This window comes from Salminus brasiliensis, chromosome 22 (genome assembly GCF_030463535.1).
Source record: "Salminus brasiliensis chromosome 22, fSalBra1.hap2, whole genome shotgun sequence".
NCBI classification, from domain to species: domain Eukaryota; kingdom Metazoa; phylum Chordata; class Actinopteri; order Characiformes; family Bryconidae; genus Salminus; species Salminus brasiliensis.
The window spans coordinates 33,507,951-33,527,017 of NC_132899.1; the positions used below are offsets into that span (position 1 = coordinate 33,507,951).

The 19,067-nt window shown below is 45.7% G+C and overlaps 1 protein-coding gene across 2 annotated transcripts; it reads right to left on the minus strand.

The window, feature by feature from the left end:
* Nucleotides 1-2,851: 2,851 nt before the first annotated feature.
* Nucleotides 2,852-5,080, minus strand: lrrc18b (leucine rich repeat containing 18b). 2 transcript variants are annotated; one of them, XM_072667433.1, is made up of 2 exons: nt 4,692-5,080; nt 2,852-3,946 (listed from the first exon to the last, which is right to left on the minus strand). In XM_072667433.1, the coding sequence occupies exon 2, from the start codon at nt 3,939-3,941 to the stop codon at nt 3,174-3,176; it is 768 nt and encodes a 255-aa protein (XP_072523534.1). In that variant the 5' UTR covers nt 3,942-3,946; nt 4,692-5,080; the 3' UTR covers nt 2,852-3,173. The 2 variants fall into 2 exon arrangements, with proteins under 2 accessions (XP_072523534.1, XP_072523535.1); XM_072667434.1 differs by lacking the exon at nt 4,692-5,080 and adding an exon at nt 4,032-4,171.
* Between the last annotated feature and the right edge of the window lie 13,987 nt (nt 5,081-19,067).

Here is a 19,067-nt window from a genome sequence, read left to right on the forward strand (position 1 = left end):
CAACCTGACCTCAACCAGGCAGCAGTAAAATGCTGCCTTCACCACAGCCTGAAGCTGGGTGTCGCTGGGCAATGCCAAGGACGAGGACACCCACGGCTTTCCCATTCCACATCCCAAAGATCTCATACTCAGTGTTGATCTTCAGCGTTCTCTGATGTCTGGTATCAATATTATTGGTATCGGCACCGACCCCAACAAGAATATTAATGATTGGTATCTGTATTGACCACAAGATATTAGTATTTGGTATTGGTATTGAAATACAATATATTCATATTTGGTATCGGTATTGACCACAGGATATTGAGGATTGATATCGGTATTGACCACAGGATATTAAGAATTGGGATTGGTACTGAAATACAATATCTTAATATTTGGTATCGGTATTGACTACAGGATATTGAGGATTGGTATCTGTATTGAAATACAATATATTATTATTTGGTATCGATATTGACCATAAAATATTGAGGATTGGTATTGGTATTGAAATATAATACATTAATATTTGGTATCTGTATTGACCACAGGATATTGAGGATTGATATGGGTATTGACCACAGGATATTGAGGATTGATATGGGTATTGACCACAGGATATTGAGGATAGGTATCGGTATTGACCCAACTATATTGAGGATTGGTATCGGTATTGACCCAACTATATTGAGGATTGGTATCTGTTCTACCAGAGTTCAGAGATAAGTTTGGCTTTAAAACCGGTTTCTAAAATCGCATATCATTAAATGGTGGAGGGATACATTCTGCAGGGTGTAGTGTGGCTAGAGAAAGTAGTCTCTAAAGAAAACTGTATTAGTTGAGAAGTCACGTGTAGCTTCACTGGTGGGTTTGGATAGTATATAAAGTATTGGCTATATCTGTGTTGGTGCCTGGTTCCATTTACCACCATGGTAAAGAAATCAGACTGGGAAAGTTTCTCTACAGTGAAGCACAGTTTCACACAAACCCCCGACTCTTCTCAAACACTGAGCTCTGAGTAATGGGGGAATGGGGGAATGAATTCTCTGCATTTCCACCTAAACTCTGTCTGGTCACCTGGTTCAGAGACAGACTCATTACTGTTTATGTGGGCAGTTTTTTTTGAACGGTCCAGTCTGGGAGCTTTCCTACCATACCCACACATGCAATTTACTTGATGAGTTTGTATGTTTAGTTCCTTTTTTTATCTGTTTAAAAATCCGAGACTCTGCAATTGGTGTGGAAGGTTTGGTGGCTTGAGGGTGTGGTTTGTGCATGATAGCTGTTGGTGCTTCCTGACCTTGTTTTGGTACAGAACCATGTCCAACCATGTTCCAAACATCAAGAATCTTTTAATTCCTTTTATCAGAATTGATTGATGTTTTCCAGAATAAATCTAAATACAGATCAATTAGCCATAAAATTAAAAACACATGCTTAATATTGTGTAGGTTCCCTTTAAAGGGCCTGGATGTTAGCAGTAGATCCTTTAAATCCTTTAGTAACTCCCATGACCCTGTCACTGGTTCACCAGTTGTCCTTCTTTGGAGCACTTTTGGTGGGTACTGACCACTGCATACCAGGAACACCCCACAGATAAGTCCTGTCTGATGTTCTGGAGATGTTCTGACCCAGTCGTCTTGGACTTGAGGGCCCTAGGCAGCTGCAAGTACTAAAACCTCCACTGTATTCAGGCAGGCAGGCAGGCCACCCTAGTTGCTATGCTAATTAGCTTAGCAGTACAAATGCAGATTTATTAGCTGGCATTTAGAGAGTGAGAGCCATTAATCATGAGGACACATTGGCAGTCTATCAGCGGTATCATGCATTAAGCCTTTTTATCCTGCTCTTAAAGAGCCAGCGAGTGAATGCCCCTCGGGAGACACATACACCACATGATGGCGCTCTGCATCAGTCTTCTCATTACAGCTGTTTTACACATTACTGCAATTTCATAAAGCTCATTCACTGTCTCTTCTGAAATCAAGGCTATTAAAAAGAGCTGATCCTGCTTTTGTTGGAGTAACTGTCTCTGCTGTCCAGAGAAGAAGACTTTCTGCTAGATTTTGGAGGAGCATTGCTGTAAAGATTTGATTGCATTCAGTGATCAGAGCATTTATGAGTTGGATGATGATCACCGTACCTCGTCATCCCCAACTCCACAACTCATCCCAAATATACTGGATGAAGTTCCACCGTCCATCATTCCAGATAACATAGTTCTTCCACTGTTCCACAGCTCAATGCTGGGGGGCTTTATGCCCCTCTACTAGCCCACACCTGGTGTTTTTAGGCAGCATGGTGCTGATAGGCTCAGGATATTGATCTGCTGCAGAGAGTCCTATTCTGTTGTCAGTCTATTGTTCTGAGGCAGGCACTCGACCCGCTGGAAGAGGTCCAGCAGAGGAAGATTGTCTGGAGGTATGGGCTTGCACTTGATGTTGAGGCTCTGCAGGTTGGGCAGGCGGTGGAGGTCAGCAGGTTGTTGAAGAGGGCATCCTTGAGGGCAACGATGGAGGACGGCAGGGTCTCCGTGCGGTTTATGTCAAGGTTCATGTTCTGATGATCCAACTTTCAGTGATGTAGAGGTCTGGACTCTGTTGTTCTGAGGGTAGCAGCAGCTTGTTTGTTTGATGTATCCGTCAGTGAGAGCTTCTTGATCAACTCCACTTCCTTTCAGACCTACAGTGTTGAGTCGTCTTCTCACAGTGGACGAATGGATGGTCGTCTTCAGATCTGATTTTCTCCCCTGTCTCAAATATGAAAGCTCTGAGTGGTGTTTATTCCTAATTAAGTACCACTGAAGTTGTGTACCTACGCTGAAATAGAGAAATAGAGGAGCAACAGGATAGTAATAACTCACTAAAGGTTATTATTTAACTGCTTATATTTATTTGATATATTTTCAGCATGAACACACACAAATCGTCCAGAGTGTTCTTGACATTCAAGGACATTTTATTGTAGTCCACTCTTAAACAAAAGGTGCTAGGAAGGTTCTTTGCATGACGCCAAAAAAGAGGGCAGTGGTTCGTCATCTGCTTTATGGGCTATGAGTTTGATGGAACCAGGCATATAGGGAACCACAAATGTTTCTACTGTGGCATCATGCAAAAAAAAAAACCCTTGTGGCACCTTCATTTTAAAAGTGTAGAACTTTGGTCCATGTAGAACTGAAGTATCGTTGATTCTCATCGGTGCACTGCTTGATCCTGCTGTGCCACAGAATTGGGCGTAATCAGCCGAGCAAGGATGGTTCTCCCAGTGATCGGACCCCCACTAAGCCTGCTGTCCACCCTTCCCCTCTCCTCCTTACACTTCTGGAGACACTCCCCGCACAGGCAGCCCTCCCTCACCAGGTACAGGCACTCCACCCGCTGGATGGGATCCAGTGGAGGGGGGTTGTCTGGCGGTATGGGGTTGCACTTGATGTTGAGGCTCTGCAGGTTGGGCAGGCTGTGGAGCCATGTCGGCACGCAGGTCAGCAGGTTGTTAAAGAGGCCCAGCTGGCGCAGCTCCTTGAGGGCCGCGATGGAGGACGGCAGGGTCTCGATGCGGTTCATGCCGAGGTTCAGGCTCCTCAGGCCCCTGAGCAGGCCCAGCTCGTGCGGGATGCCGTACGTGGTCAGCAGGTTGTTGCACAGATTGAGGCTGTGGAGCCCCTGCAGGCGCCCCAGGGCCTCGGGCAGCTGTTCCAGGTGGTTGCTGTGCAGGTCCAGCCAGCGCAGGTTGACGAAGCGGTCGATGCTGTCCGGAATCTTCTTCAGCAGATTCCGGCTCAGGTCCAGCTCATCCACGTCGCAGAGCTTCAGGATGCACTTGGGGAAGGTGGCGATCTCCATGTTGCTGAGGTCCAGATGCCGCTTCCCATCAATGGTGAGCTTCACTGCGTTCTTGGCCATCTTCAGGGTGATCTTCCTGCCTTTTGGCTCGCTCGACTTCTTCTTACCCTTCGCCATCAGGCCTGTGGGAGAGTAGCACAATTAAGATGAGCGGAAGCAGATGTCTGAAACTCTAATAATAAAAGCTCCTCACAGAAAGTTCTTCACCTAATGGTGGTGAAGACGCTGCCTGATGCCTGAGACACGGTTCTACCAGAGTTCTGAGAAGAGTTCGGCTCTAGAACCTGCTTTTAAAATCAGATCATTAAAATGGTGGAGGGATACATGCTGCAGGGCAAAAAAGTAGTCCCTAAATAAAACTGTATTAGTTGAGAGTTTCCAATGTTTTAACACCACCGTCATCATCCCACTCAGAGAAGCTCCACCCACTCAGGCCTGCGTCCCCACTTGCACAAGCCCTGCCCACTTATTTCCACCTTCACCTCCCGCTCAAACAAGCGCCATCCCTCACCCCTCAGCCTTCTGACTTCCTCTTGCAAATGTACCCAGCCACACTGCTGGCCCTGCCCCCTCTACTTATACAGCCAATGAGAGCAGTGGTCATTAACATACACCACACAATGTTTTTCTCAGAGTAGTGACTGACTGACTAACACGTCCACACTGAATTACTGCCTGACTGGTTTTAGACTGAGAACACACAGTAAAACTGGTCTCCTTTAGGTCCTCCTGCAGGAACAGCACTGGAACAGGTAGCTGTCCATCAACGGCAGCTCGGAAACCCAGCCCAGGAGCCGTGACCAGTAACGCTCTTCAATGTCAAGCAAAGTCAAAAAACACATTATTAACACAAACGTGCATTCTTACCTGTGTGTGTGTGTGTGTGTGTGTGTGTGTGTCTGCAGACAGGGTCAGTGCTGGATATCTCCACGTCCGTCTCCAGCTCTAAGGAGCTGCTGTGTGTTCAGGCGTCTTCGTCTCTCGCTGAGGATCCTTGCGTGTGAATTATGCATGAGCCCCTCTCGCAACCCTGTAAATAAAACCCAGCAGGGCCGAGCTGTGACCGCCTTCACTTCCTGCCAGTGGGCCGCACTGCTTGATAGCCAGAGCCGGAGCTGTTTTCTTCAGTCTCCAGGCAACAGCACTCCCTCGCCTTGTTGCCTCGGAGCTCTCGGCGGCTTATTTTTCTGGCTGAGGTGTTCTGCATTATCATAAAAGGGAGAAATGGAGCAACAGCGGCTCATTAATCGCACGGATAACTCGCCCACGTTCGCCTGATCCTGATTCCAGTGACAACAGCAGCAGCAGCAGCAGCAGCAGCAGTTAGCGCTGAATACCACTTCTATAAAGAGCACCTTTTATTTTAAACAATAACAATAATGATCATCTTAAATAGTTTACCAGCTTTATTAATAATAATAATGATCTTTATTAGTATGCCGCCTTTATAATTATTAACATTATCATTACTATTATTATATAACAATAACTATAATAATGATTATCTTTATTAGTGTAGCACTTTCATCATCATAATAATACAAATATGAATAATAATAATATTAATATTTATTAGTGTAGTACCTTTAATCAGTAGAATAATAATAACAATAATAATATACAAATAATAATAATGATCTTTATTAGTATAGCACCTTTAATAATAATAATAATAATAATAATAATAATAATATTTATTAGTGTAATACCTTTAATCATCATCATAATAATAACAATAATAATACAAATAATAATAATAATGATATTTAGTAGTATAGCACCTTTAATTATAATAATAATAATAATAATAATAATAATTTGAAGCGAGGGTAAAACAACCTACATTGAAAAATAGCCAATTTATGGTTATTAAATAATGGAATAATATACTCAAAAATAAAACTATTGAAATCTAATCTGTAAATAATATAGAACTGTAAACTGTCACACAAAATAAGGTCAAATAAAAATAAACAAAGTAAAAATACAAACACTGTAAATTACTATAATTTAATCAATAATCAAAGTAAATAGTAAAATCACAGAAATGATTAAAAACCTTATAATAACTTATAATAATAATAAAGGGCAGTGGTGCTCAGCGGTTAGAGCGCCGGGATATCAATAACAGGGTTGTAGGTTCGATTCCCGGGCTCGGCAACCTGCCACTGTTGGGCCCTTGAGCAAGGCCCTTTACCCTCTCTGCTCCCCGGGCGCTGGAGTTGGCTGCCCACCGCTCTGGGTGTGTGTGTGTACTCACTGCCCTTAACACACAGGTGTGTGTGTGAGTGTGTGTTCACTACCAGATGGGTTAAATGCGTAGGACACATTTCGCTGTACAGTGCCAAACACGTGCACCTTTACCTTTAAAAGTATCTTCAGCTGCTTTTTAAAAGATTGTACTGATCTCAGCTGATAAATTCCTCACTGCTCTTCTCATGAGCTGCTGAATCTTCCTCACACTCAGGCATCGAATATAAAACTGTGTAATGAAAAACTGATGAATGAACTGATTACAGGGCGAGTTTAATTGAACTCAACTCCAGTAAAGCCTGAAGTTCTTCTTCTAACTCTGATTGTTCAGAACTGGGCGGCTGCTGGCGGTCGAGCCTGAGGCCTAGCTGTGGGATTTGAACCTGTGACCTCCTGCTGCTTAATGAGCAGGCAGTTAGAGCAGCTCAAAGATAAGTTATTACCCTTTTGTGGTTCTGTATAGCTAGAACCCTTTCCCCAGGTTTGCCCCCTCCCACTATCACACCATGCTAGCTACCAGTGCTGGGAGGTGTGACTGCTCGAGTAACTGCACACCAACAGGTCTTCACCATCACATCGTTCCTGAATCCCAGTTTCTGACCTTATTAATATTAATATAGCCTTTAAACTGGAATTCCCTGCGCCCACCCACAGGGGGCGCTATGCTGTGGAGATACAGTGAAACTGAGTAACTTACACTGACACTGGATCGCTGTAAAGGGCTCCTTCTCAGTCCGACGGGAAAGGGAATTTGGTGCGTACGGAATTCGAACATGCTCTATGATGTCATCCTTCCACAGCATCATCATCATCATCAGATGATCTCAGGGGACTGGAAGGCTACAGCTGCAGCGGAACCCAGATTCAATCAGTCAGCCAAAAAAGTCCAAAAGTTTGTGGACACCCTACTTCTAATAAATGCATTCAGCTACACTGCTGACACAGATCACAATGCACACTCGCACACATGTACAGCTGGTCTAGTCTCTTTAGAGAAGTACTGCCAATAGAATAGGACCTTCTGGAGCAGATCAGCATGAACCTATTGGCACCATGCTAATGGTCTAATGCCAGGCGTGGGCTAGAGGGGTATAAAGCCCCCCAGCAGCATTGAGCTGTGGAGCAGTGGAAGAATTGTGTTCTCTGGAATGATGGATGGTGGTGGTGCTCCATCCAGTACTTTTGGATGGGATGTGTTGGTGGGAATTGGGAATGATGAGGTGTGGTGGTGATCATCAGCCAACATCCTGACCTCACTAACTCTAGCTCTTGTCGTTGAATGCAATCAAATCCTCACAACAATGCTCCTCCTCCCAAATGTAGTAGAAAGCCCTTCTTCCCTGGACAGTAGAGACAGTTACTCCAACAACAGCAAGTCTTTTAATGAAGAAGAAAAAACAGTGAATGAGCAGATGTCCAAATACTTTTGGACATACTATCTGTATACATTGCATAATTGGGTTGGTGTTGGTATGGTGAGATTAGACAGTTATCATTTTAAGCTTGTGTGTACTGGATGGAGATCCACCACCCCTCTAGGGTGAAGGGGAAACTGTTGGGCACTGGAAGTGAATGATTGATTCTGATGGTCTAAGCTGGTCTTCGATGGTCGAAGTGGCTGAAGAGCCAGTCACCATGGTGATGAAATGTAGCCTGGTAGACTGTTTGTCAGGGTGGTTGAGTCATGACCGACTCCAGTAGGCTTGTTTATTAACTTGTCCAGTGTGAACCAGCTGGTCTGGGACTCTCAAAAACCCCTTTCAACACATTGATGGTTCTCAGAGGGTTGAGCGAGCTTCACACTGAACGTACTTCTCTTGACCAGATAAGATGAAACTAGGCCCAGGTCAACAGATTGGTCACACCAGTGATTATGCTGATTGACAAGCTTGGCCATGCTGATGGGTTAACCATCAAAATCAAATGAAACATAACAATATTTGGACAAAAGTATTGGGACACTTGCTTGTTCACTGTTTCTTCTGAAATCAAGGGTGTTACAAAGAGAATATCCAGACTACTGTCTGGGAAAGAAGGGTTTCTACTAGATTACTAAACCTCATCAGCCCAAACTCTCCAACTCATCCCATCCAAAAGCACTGGATGGAGCTCCACCATCATTCCAGAGAGCACAGTACATCCACTGCTCCACAGCTCCTCAATGCTGGGGTGCTTTAAACCCCTCCTCTAGCCCACGCCTGGTGACCAAGTACATCCATTAGAAGGAGTGTCTACAAACTTCTGGCCCATTAGTCTGAAGGTCTGAGGGGTCTACTGGGATGCAGCCAGATGGTGACATAAACTCGTAAACTCATGCAGATTTGTGGGCGGAGCCACATCTGATTTTCTTTAACCGTCCAATAAGATCCAGGGTTCCGCTCACAACCAGAATGTGAACTACTGCTCAGGAGCACAGCAGCTTCTGCATTCAGCCTCTTCAGAAAGCGAGAGGAACGTCCAGCTGATCGAGATCAAAGAGGAGCAGAAGACTGTTTCTGAACACAAGGTGGCGCCACAGCAAGTCCAGCCAGAGAGGAGCAGAAGGAGCAGAAGTGAAATCAGGTGAGTTCCTAACAGAACCCTGTTGTTGTGAGGTGCTGCTGGTGTGTTTCAGTAGAACTGAGCTCTGCTTAGAGAAGAGCACTAAACGCTGGAGGTGAAGCTCTAAATGGGAGCGTGTTGCTCCTCCTGCTGAAGAATCTTCCACACGCTGCTTTCCTTCATTTAGAGAGGACTATCTTCAGCTGGGAGACTGGAGCTCCACCTTCAATTGGAAGCTGGTGTTTGAAGCTCAGGGTGGAGCTGCTGGGTGGGGCTCTTGATTAATGAACTGCTGGATTTGAGCTACAGTAACGGTCTGATCAGCATCACGACCTCCTCACGTTCTCCTCAGAGACACTAAAAAGCCTCAAACCTTCACAAATGTTCTTCTACCAGATGCTCAGCTGTTGGACACCTGCTGGTGGATGCTGGTGGATAGTGGTAGTGCAGATGGAGATGGAGGTCTGTATTCAGACACTGTAAATTATCTCAGGTGGTTCTTCTTAGACTGAAGCTGCAGGAACTGTTGGTGCTGCTCCACCTGCTTCATCAGACACGTTTCTCTCTATAGAAGTGCTGACAAAATGCCAGAACCTTACTTTGTTCAGGTAGAAGGTTCTAAAGGTTCTGTCTGAGATGGAAGTAATGTTCTGCTTCAAAGACCATTGTGTCTTTGATGTTTCTTTAAAGCCACAGAGCCTAAAGGTATGTATTTACCCTTTCAGTGGCTGCAGCTGAGGGCCCTGACCACAAGGTGGTGCCACAGGGTTGGTCCTAAATACAGTACTAGAGTGCGTCCCAATTGTGCGCTACACCCTAATTCTATCAGGTGTCGTCACTGTCCGAATAAAAACATGTATCTCCAGCATGGCGTCTTTGAATGGAAGTCAATGTAGAAGAAGAGTTTAGTCCAGATTTAGAGCATTTCTATTGGTCCATTCCTCCAGGATGATTGACACAGGGTACAGAGCAGCTGCAGGGTTCAGGCCATGGAGAACAGAGGTGTTTCATTGGACAGCAGCGCTATGCTAATCTTTACAGTGTGGGTGTGGCAGGCTAAGCTGCGTTCATGTGCTGTTGGTTTCATGGGTAAAGCGAGCTGCTCACCAGGAAGCCCCTCATGACCTCCCTCTGAAGCCAGAATTTTACTGAGATCTTCATGACAGGTTCTGACGTGTCTGTGTTTGGGCCGTAACTGTCCCTCCAACCGAGAACGTCCAGCAGAGTTCAGTGTTTCAGCTCAGTGTGTGGAACCAGTTGGAGAACGTTGCTGTAGATGGTGGGGTTTCAGATCCACTACAGTCTGATCTTCAGCCTGACCTTCAGGAGCAGTTGTGTATCTTCTCTGGGATGTGTGTGTGTGTGTGTGTGTGTGTAAGGACGGAGTTCTGGTTTTTGTCTCCCAAACATTTTCAGGTCCCGACCCTGATCTGATGCCCAGAGAACCACATTACGGTTCCTCGGTTCCTTCAGTGGACTGAACCTCTGCAGTGGAACTGGTGTTAAAAACAACGGGCCGTCTTCACCAGGAACGTCTGGCTTCTGGACTTCATCCCTCTCTGAAGTGTGTGTGTGATTACACTGCTGCACCTACAGCTCAGACTGGGAGAACACTCCTCCCACCTTCCCAGTCCTCCTAACATGAGGGAGTCTGGGAAGAAAGTTCCCACAATAAAGTTCTAAAATGCTCATTTGCATATTAAATGAGCAACTGACCAATCAGGAGCCTCCAAAGTCTATGACTCTTTAAATACCCTGCGATGTGACTAGTGTTCTCGATGACGGTGACGACCAAAAAGACCAAAATTTAGGTTTTTCTTCACCGCGGACGAGAAAACTAGTCCACCAGAATAAGTCAAATTCAGCGAGATGAAATTTCACTTTTATAAGCTGCTGAAAAAAATACAAATCTGACCAGAATCTGACCTCCAGCTTTCACTCCTGCTCCATCTCTTCTTCTACACCTGTAGTCCTGCTGGGCTTCCAGAGCCCTGATACGAGGCCTTTAGGTTCTCAGGCAGGTCTGAAGTATCTCAGGTTCTACACAGAACCCTGAGAGGTCTCAGAACCTGCACCCACACTGGGGGAGAACAGCAGAGAGTAAATTTGGGACAAACCCAAATTTATAAAAGCTCCTGCTTCTGAAGCTGTGAGTCTGTTAGAACTAGTTTGATCATCAGTGGTAGATTCATTAATGACCTCATTATGCAGACTCCGCCCCACCCACCCTCAACATGGAGCCTTGTCCAGCAGCTCAAGCAGAGTCAGTAGAAGCTGGACCTCTGTTTGACACTCTGTGGTTAAGCTTGCTTCTGGACCTCCTCTAGTTATCAGACTGTCTGATCATATAGAAGTAGGTGTAGATGTAGCTGTAGCTTTCATGCTGGACTCTCTCACAACCTGAACCCACACCTACATTGGGTGGAGCGCGAGTGGAGACGCATCCAGGCAAAGTCATTTCACTGTGGAGCTTTTCAGCAGTAGGAGCTCTTGCTCAGGTTTTCTGGTTCATGGTGGGTTCAGGAGACCTTGAGCTTCACCTGGAGCTCATTTACAGAACCTCCACTTACCTTTCATACACACCACCACCTCCACCATCACGATAACGATCAGGAGAAGAAGAGCTGAAGATATAAGTTAGAGCTATTTTCTTTATAAACGACAAAGAAGTAATAAAGTCTGTGTTACTGCAGCTCCAGCAGCTCAGAACCGCTGTACTCAGACCAGTAGAGCAACGCCCACCTCTCCATCACTAGCCTTCACATCCACGGTAACGGCTCTGACCGGTGTGTGACCTATTGGGTCGACCCAGCCCAGTTCAGCAGATGTAGCTCAATATCTCGAGCACGTCTTTGGAGTCCAGGGCAGCTAGCTAGTAAGCTACTTCAAATTACCATTAAACAAATAAACACACTGAGTGGACAAAAGTATTCAGACACCTACTCCTTCTCCATTTTCTATAAAACTAAGGGTCTTATAAAGCATGTATTCTGCTTTTACTGTCCAGAGAAGAACACTTTGTACTAGATTTTAAAACAGAATTGCTACAAGAACTGAATCATAATCAGTGAGAAGAGCACAGCCAAGACCAAGACGTCTAACGACCATCATCCCACCTCACGTTAAAACGAACCATCTCAGCAACACTTCCGCTAACTAGCTTGTTCAAGAAACATGCTAATCACTCAGTTCATCTGAACCTACACTGTTCAGTCTGAAGGGCTCAGAAATCTGCTAAGCTACAGCCAGACGGTGACAAACTCAGAAACTCATGCAGATTTGTGGGCGGAGCCACATCAGATTTTCTTTAACTGTCCAATAAGATCCAGGGTTTCACTCACAACCAGAATGTGAACTACTGCTCAGGAGCACAGCAGCTTCTGCATTCAGCCTCTTCAGAAAGCGAGAGGAACGTCCAGCTGATCGAGATCACAGAGGAGCAGAAGACTGTTTCTGAACACGAGGTGGCGCCACAGCAAGTCCAGCCAGAGAGGAGCAGAAGGAGCAGAAGTGAAATCAGGTGAGTTCCTAACAGAACCCTGTTGTTGTGAGGTGCTGCTGGTGTGTTTCAGTAGAACTGAGCTCTGCTTAGAGAAGAGCACTAAACGCTGGAGGTGAAGCTCTAGTTGAGCTGCTTCAGCTCTAAATGGGAGAGTGTTGCTCCTCCTGCTGAAGAATCTTCCGCACGCTGCTTTCCTTCATTTAGAGAGGACTATCTTCAGCTGGGAGACTGGAGCTCCACCTTCAACTGGAAGCTGGTGTTTGAAGCTCAGGGTGGAGCTGCTGGGTGGGGCTCTTGATTAATGAACTGCTGGATTTGAGCTACAGTAACGGTCTGATCAGCATCACGACCTCCTCACGTTCTCCTCAGAGACACTAAAAAGTCTCAAACCTTCTTAAATGTTCTTCTACCAGATGCTCAGCTGTTGAACACCTGGTGGTGGATGCTGGTAATAGAGATGATTCTGTGGTGGTGGACACTGGTAGTGTACGCATGTAGTGCAGATGGAAATGGAGGTTTGTATTCAGACACTGTAAATAATGTAAGGTGGATTTCTTCTTAGACTGAAGCTGCAGGTGCTGTTGGTGTTACTCCACCTGCTTCATCAGACACGTTTTCCCCTTTTAGAAGTGCTGTCAAAATGCCAGAACCTTTGTTTAGTTAGAACACAAGGTAAGTGATGTACTGCTCCTTTCCTGAGGCTGAATTTGTGAGGCCACAGTGCTGCCAGGAACATACTGCACCTATAGGCTTTAGGGGCTGCATTTGAGGGCATCCAACACCACCAGGGGGCGTCACAGGGTTAAGTGTTAATGCAATTTCCACACTGTTGCCACTAGTAAGAGAAATCCCAGTTTAACCACCAGCTGCATCTAACTCCCAGACCTGCATACAATCTTACTCACACAGCAAGCTACACTGAGTCCCCTTCAGTCTGTGTTCATCTCAATGCACCTCAGAACTAAGATTTTTATTAATTACAGGTTTTTATTTTTGACGCTCGTCAGTCTTTACTAAACTGTCCCAGCATTTCTCTTTGGTGATGAGGGTGTAGGTGGGGTGATGAGGGTGTAGGTGGGGTGGTGAGGGTGATGGTGGTGGTGAGGGTGATCCCAGTGTGAGTTCTTCAGGATCGGTTCTGGTGTGTCTTTGTTTGGGTCATAACTGTCGCTCTGACCAAGCGTGTCCAGCAGTGTTCAGTGTTTCAGCGTTTTGTGGGGAATCATTTGGAGAACATGAGTGATAGGGGTGTCTGAGCCACTGCTGATCTGCTGTCTGATCTTCAGTCTGATCTGCAGTCTGATCTGGGGTCTAATCTGCAGTCTGATCTGCGGTCTGATATACAGTCTGATGTTCAGCAGTGGAGCAGTTGTGGATGTTCTGGTTGTGTGTCTGTAAAGAAGGTGTTCAGTTAGACTCAGTTCTCTCTGCTTCGTTCATCGTCTGTCTGATCTTCAAAGATGGATTTGTTTTGTCTTCCAGATGTTTTCAGGTCGTGACTCCGAGCCGATGCCTGGAGAACCCCAGTACGGTTCCTTGTTTCCTCCAGCAGAACTTTTCTGGACTTTATCCCTCGCTGAAGTGTGTGTGATCAAGCTGCTGCACCAGCAGCTCAGACTGGGAGAATACTCCTTCCACCTTTCTGGTCCTCCTAAAGTGTGGAGAGCAGCTGGAAGTGGACCTTCTGCTCTCAGCCTGTGAGTCCTCAGAAACTGAAACGTCTCCACTGCAGCTCCACCTCATCTAACACTGCTCTCACAGACAGAGAGTGAGGGCGAGAGACCTTATGTTTGCATGGAGAGAGAGAGAGAACACTTGAACATTGGGGTCCAAAGATGAAAAAAAGAAAGACCCAAATTGTTCATTTGAATATTAAATGAGCAACTGACCAATCAGGAGCCTCCAAAGTCTATGACTCTTTAAATACCCTGCGATGTGACTAGTGTTCTCGATGACGGTGACGACCAAAATTTAGGGTTTTCTTCACCGCGGACGAGAAAACTAGTCCACCAGAATAAGTAAAATTCAGCGAGATGAAATTTCACTTTTATAAGCTGCTGAAAAAATTCTGACCAGAATCTGACCTCTAGCTTTCAGTACTTCTTCCTCTCTTCTTCTCTACCTGTAGTCTTGCTGGGCTTCTAGAGCCCTGCTACAAGGCCTTCAGGTTCTCAGGCAGGTCTGAAGTATCTCAGGTCCCACACAGAACCCTGAGAAGTCTCAGAACCCGCACCCACACTGGGGGAGAACAGCAGAGGGTAAATTTGGGACAAACCCAAATTTATAAAAGCTCCTGCTTCTGAAGCTGTGAGTCTGTTAGAACTAGTTTGATCATCAGTGGTAGATTCATTAATGACCTCATTATGCAGACTCCGCCCCATCCACCCTCAACACGAAGCCTTGTCCAGCAGCTTAATCTAAGCCAGTAGAATCTGGACCTCTATTTGACTCTTTGTGTTTGAGACTGTGTACAGCATTTCTGAATGTTCTCTGCGGGTCTTGCATGGGTTTTGCGTCCCTAGCAGTGCCCCTGGCAGTGCCCCCACACATACCTAAGCACACCATGACACCCTTTTTAAAAGCACAGCTTTAGAGCATCTTCTAAAAGCAACGCTCCAGCTTTGAGAGAACCTGCAGCCATGACTAGGTTTCACATTGACGGTAACTGCTCTGATCAACCAATCAGGACACGACCTGGAAAGTCCACCTTCTTCCTAACATGAAATTTGGGGCCAAGGTGGGCCCCCATATCAACATATGCTTAAACACACTTAGAACCCATATTCTAGCTATGTGAACCCAGATCTAGTCCAGAACCAGGTCTTCTCAGCAAAGTAGACTATTTCTAATAAGTTTTCCTAGAACCCCATTAAACAACACACAAAATTCATGACCAACTTTTCATTGATGGTAACAACAAGTATGACCATCGGGGCTGTGTACTACCTGGCCAGTAGGCCACACCCCCTTTTTTGAGCTTTAATGGGACAAAAGGAGCTCTTTTTTTCTGTAAGGAAAGAATCTTTCTACCACGGCACATGCCTAGAACCGACCACTGTGAACTTGCCCACTATGTGTCCAAATATTTGTGGACACCCCTTCTAATGAGTGCACCATATATATATATATATATATACATATACATTAGATATTATTATAATATATTAAATTAAATATTAAAATGTCCTTAGTGTTTCTGAGGTGGTGGAATGCTAATTAGCTATATCTGAGGATTGTTTTGGGGACCTTCAGCAGAACTAAGCTCTCCACTGAGAAAAAGCAGCCTGACCAGCTCAAGCTCCTCCAGCTGGTTTAGCTAGAGGACCAGCTTTACTCTTGACCTGACCTGAGAGCATTGTATGTCAAAAAGTTTGTGGACACGTCTTCTAATTAGTGCAGTTAGCTACTTTATGTCGCACCCACTGCTGACACAGATGTGCAAATACACACACACACACACCTGGAGCATGGGCTATAGAGGGGTATAAAGCCCCCAGCAATGAGCTGTGGAGCAGTGGAAGAACTGTGTTCCCTGGATAAATGGATGGATGGATGGTTGGTTCTCCTTGTAGAGGAGGAGGGGTGGTGATTAACACTGACTAACACTCTTATTGCTGAGTGCAATCAAATCCTCACAGCAATGCTACACCAAAAGCTAGTAGAAATCTGTCTTTTTTGGACAGTAAAGGCAGGCTATCCTCCTCTATACCCTTGGTTTCAGAAAAAAACTGGTGAAGGTGTCCCAATACTTTTGTCCACTCAGTATGTTTATTTGGCTAATGATAATGTGAGGTAGCTTACTAGCTAGCTGCACTGGATTCCAAAGACGTGCTCGAGATATTGAGCTATATCTGCTGAACTGGGCTGGGTCGACCCAGTAGGTCACTCACCGGTCAGAGCCGTTACCGTGGATGTGAAGGCTAGTGATAGAGAGGTGGGCGTTGCTCTACTGGTCTGAGTACAGCGGTTTGGAGCTGCAGTAACACAGACTTTATGACTTCTTTGTCGTTTATAAAGAAACTAGCTCTAACTTATATCTTCAGCTCTTCTTCTCCTGATTGTTCTTGTGACGTTGGAGGTGGTGGTGTAAATGAAAGCGTAGGGGGAGGTTCTGTAAATGAGCTCCAGGTGAAGCTCAAGGTCTCCTGAACCCACCATGAACCAGAAAACCTGACCTAGAGCTCCTACTGCTGAAAAGCTCCACAGTGAGACGAGTGTCTGACCTTCTCTGGATACATCTCAACTTGTGCTCCACCCAATGTAGGTGTGAGTTCAGAGTATAAGAGAATCCAGCATGAAGGTGACAGCTACATTCATTTGTTTATGATCAGACAGTCTGATAACTAGAGGAGGATCAGAAGCAAACTTAACCACAGAGTGTCAAACAGAGGTCCAGCTTCTACTGGCTCTGCTTGAGCTGCTGGACAAGGCTTCATGTTGAGGGTGGACGGGGCGGAGTCTGCATAATGAGGTCATTAATGAATCTACCACTGATGATCAAACGAGTTCTAACAGACTCACAGCTTCAGAAGCAGGAGCTCTTATAAATTTGGGTTTGTCCCAAATTTACCTTCTGCTGTTCTCCCCCAGTGTGGTTGCAGGTTCTGAGACTTCTCAGGGTTCTGTGTAGAACCTGAGATACTTCAGACCTGCATGAGAATCTGCAGGCCTCAGAGCAGGCATTATGGCAGGGCTCTAGAAGCCCAGCAAGACCACAGATGTAGAAGAAAAGGCAGAACAGTACTGAAAGCTAGAGGTCAGGTTCTAGTCAGAATTTTTTCAGTGGATTATAAAAGTGAAATTTCACCTCGCTGAATTTTACTTATTCTGGTGGACTAGTTTTCTCGTCCGCGGTGAAGAAAACCCTAAATTTTGGTCGTCACCGTCATCGAGAACACTAGTCACATCGCAGGGTATTTAAAGAGTCATAGACTTTGGAGGCTCCTGATTGGTCAGTTGCTCATTTAATATTCAAATGAGCAATTTGGGTCTTTCTTTATTTCATCTTTGGACCCCAATGTTCAAGTGTTCTCTCTCTCTCTCTCCATGCAAACATAAGGTCTCTCGCCCTCACTCTCTCTCTATGAGAGCAGTGTTAGATGAGGTGGAGCTGCAGTGGAGACGTCAGTTCCTGAGGACTCACAGGCTGAGAGCAGAAGGTCCACTTCCAGCTGCTCTCCACACTTTAGGAGGACCAGAAAGGTGGAAGGAGTATTCTCCCAGTCTGAGCTGCTGGTGCAGCAGTTTGATCACACACACTTCAGAGAGGGATGAAGTCCAGAAAAGTTTCCGCGACCTGAAAACATCTGGAAGACAAAACAAATCCATCTTTGAAGATCAGACAGACGATGAACGGAGCAGAGAGAACTGAGTCTAACTGAACACCTTCTTTACAGACACACAACCAGAACATCCACAACTGCTCCACTGCTGAAGATCAGACTGCAGATCAGACCCCAGATCAGACCCCAGATCAGACTAACGATCAGACTGCAGATCAGACCGTAGATCAGACTAACGATCAGACTGCAGATCAGACCCCAGATCAGACTGAAGATCAGACCGCAGATCAGACCCCAGATCAGACTGAAGATTAGACAGCAGATCAGACTGCAGTGGCTCAGACACCCCTATCACTCATGTTCTCCAAATGATTCCCCACAAAACGCTGAAACACTGAACACTGCTGGACGCTCTTGGTCAGAGCGACAGTTATGACCCAAACAAAGACACACCAGAACCTGTCCTGAAGAACTCACACTGGGATCACCCTTACCACCACCATCACCCTCACCACCCCACCTACACCCTCATCACCCCACCTACACCCTCATCACCAAAGAGGAATGCTGGAACAGTTTAGTAAAGACTGACGAGCATCAAAAATAAAAACATGTAATTAATAAAAATCTTAGTTCTGAGGTGCAGTGAGATGAACACAGACTGAAGGGGACTCAGTGTAGCTTGCTGTGTGAGTAAGATTGTATGCGGGTCTGGGAGTTAGATGCAGCTGGTGGTTAAACTGGGATTTCTCTTACTAGTGGCAACAGTGTGGAAACTGCATTAACACTTAACCCTGTGACGCCCCCTGGTGGTGGTGGATGCCCTCAAATGCAGCCCCTAAAGCCTATAGGTGCAGTATGTTCCAGGCAGCACTGTGGCCTCACCAATTCAGCCTCAGGAAAAGAGCAGTACATCACTTATGTTCCAAACAGAACCTTGAGAACCTTGTGTTCAACCTAATCAAAGGTTCTGGCATTTTGACAGCACTTCTAAAAGGGGAAAACGTGTCTGAGGAAGCAGGTGGAGCAGCACCAACAGCACCTGCAGCTTCAGTCTAAGAAGAAATCTACCTTAGATTATTTACAGTGTCTGAATACAAACCTCCATCTCCATCTGCACTACCAGCGTACACCACCACAGAATCATCTCTATTACCAGCATCCACCACCAGGTGTTCAACAGCTGAGCATCTGGTAGAAGAACATTTGAGAAGGTTTGAGACTTTTTAGTGACTCTGAGGAGAACGTGAGGAGGTCGTGATGCTGATCAGACCGTTACTGTAGCTCAAATCCAGCAGTTCATTAATCAAGAGCCCCACCCGGCAGCTCCACCCTGAGCTTCAAACACCAGCTTCCAGTTGAGGGTGGAGCTCCAGTCTCCCAGCTGAAGATAGTCCTCTCTAAATGAAGGAAAGCAGCCTGTGGAAGATTCTTCAGCAGGAGGAGCAACACTCTCCCATTTAGAGCTGAAGCAGCTCAGCTAGAGCTTCACCTCCAGCGTTTAGTGCTCTTCTCTAAGCAGAGCTCAGTTCTACTGAAACACACCAGCAGCACCTCACAACAACAGGGTTCTGTTAGGAACTCACCTGATTTCACTGCCGCTCCTTCTGCTCCTCTCTGGCTGGACTTGCTGTGGCACCACCTTGTGTTCAGAAACAGTCTTCT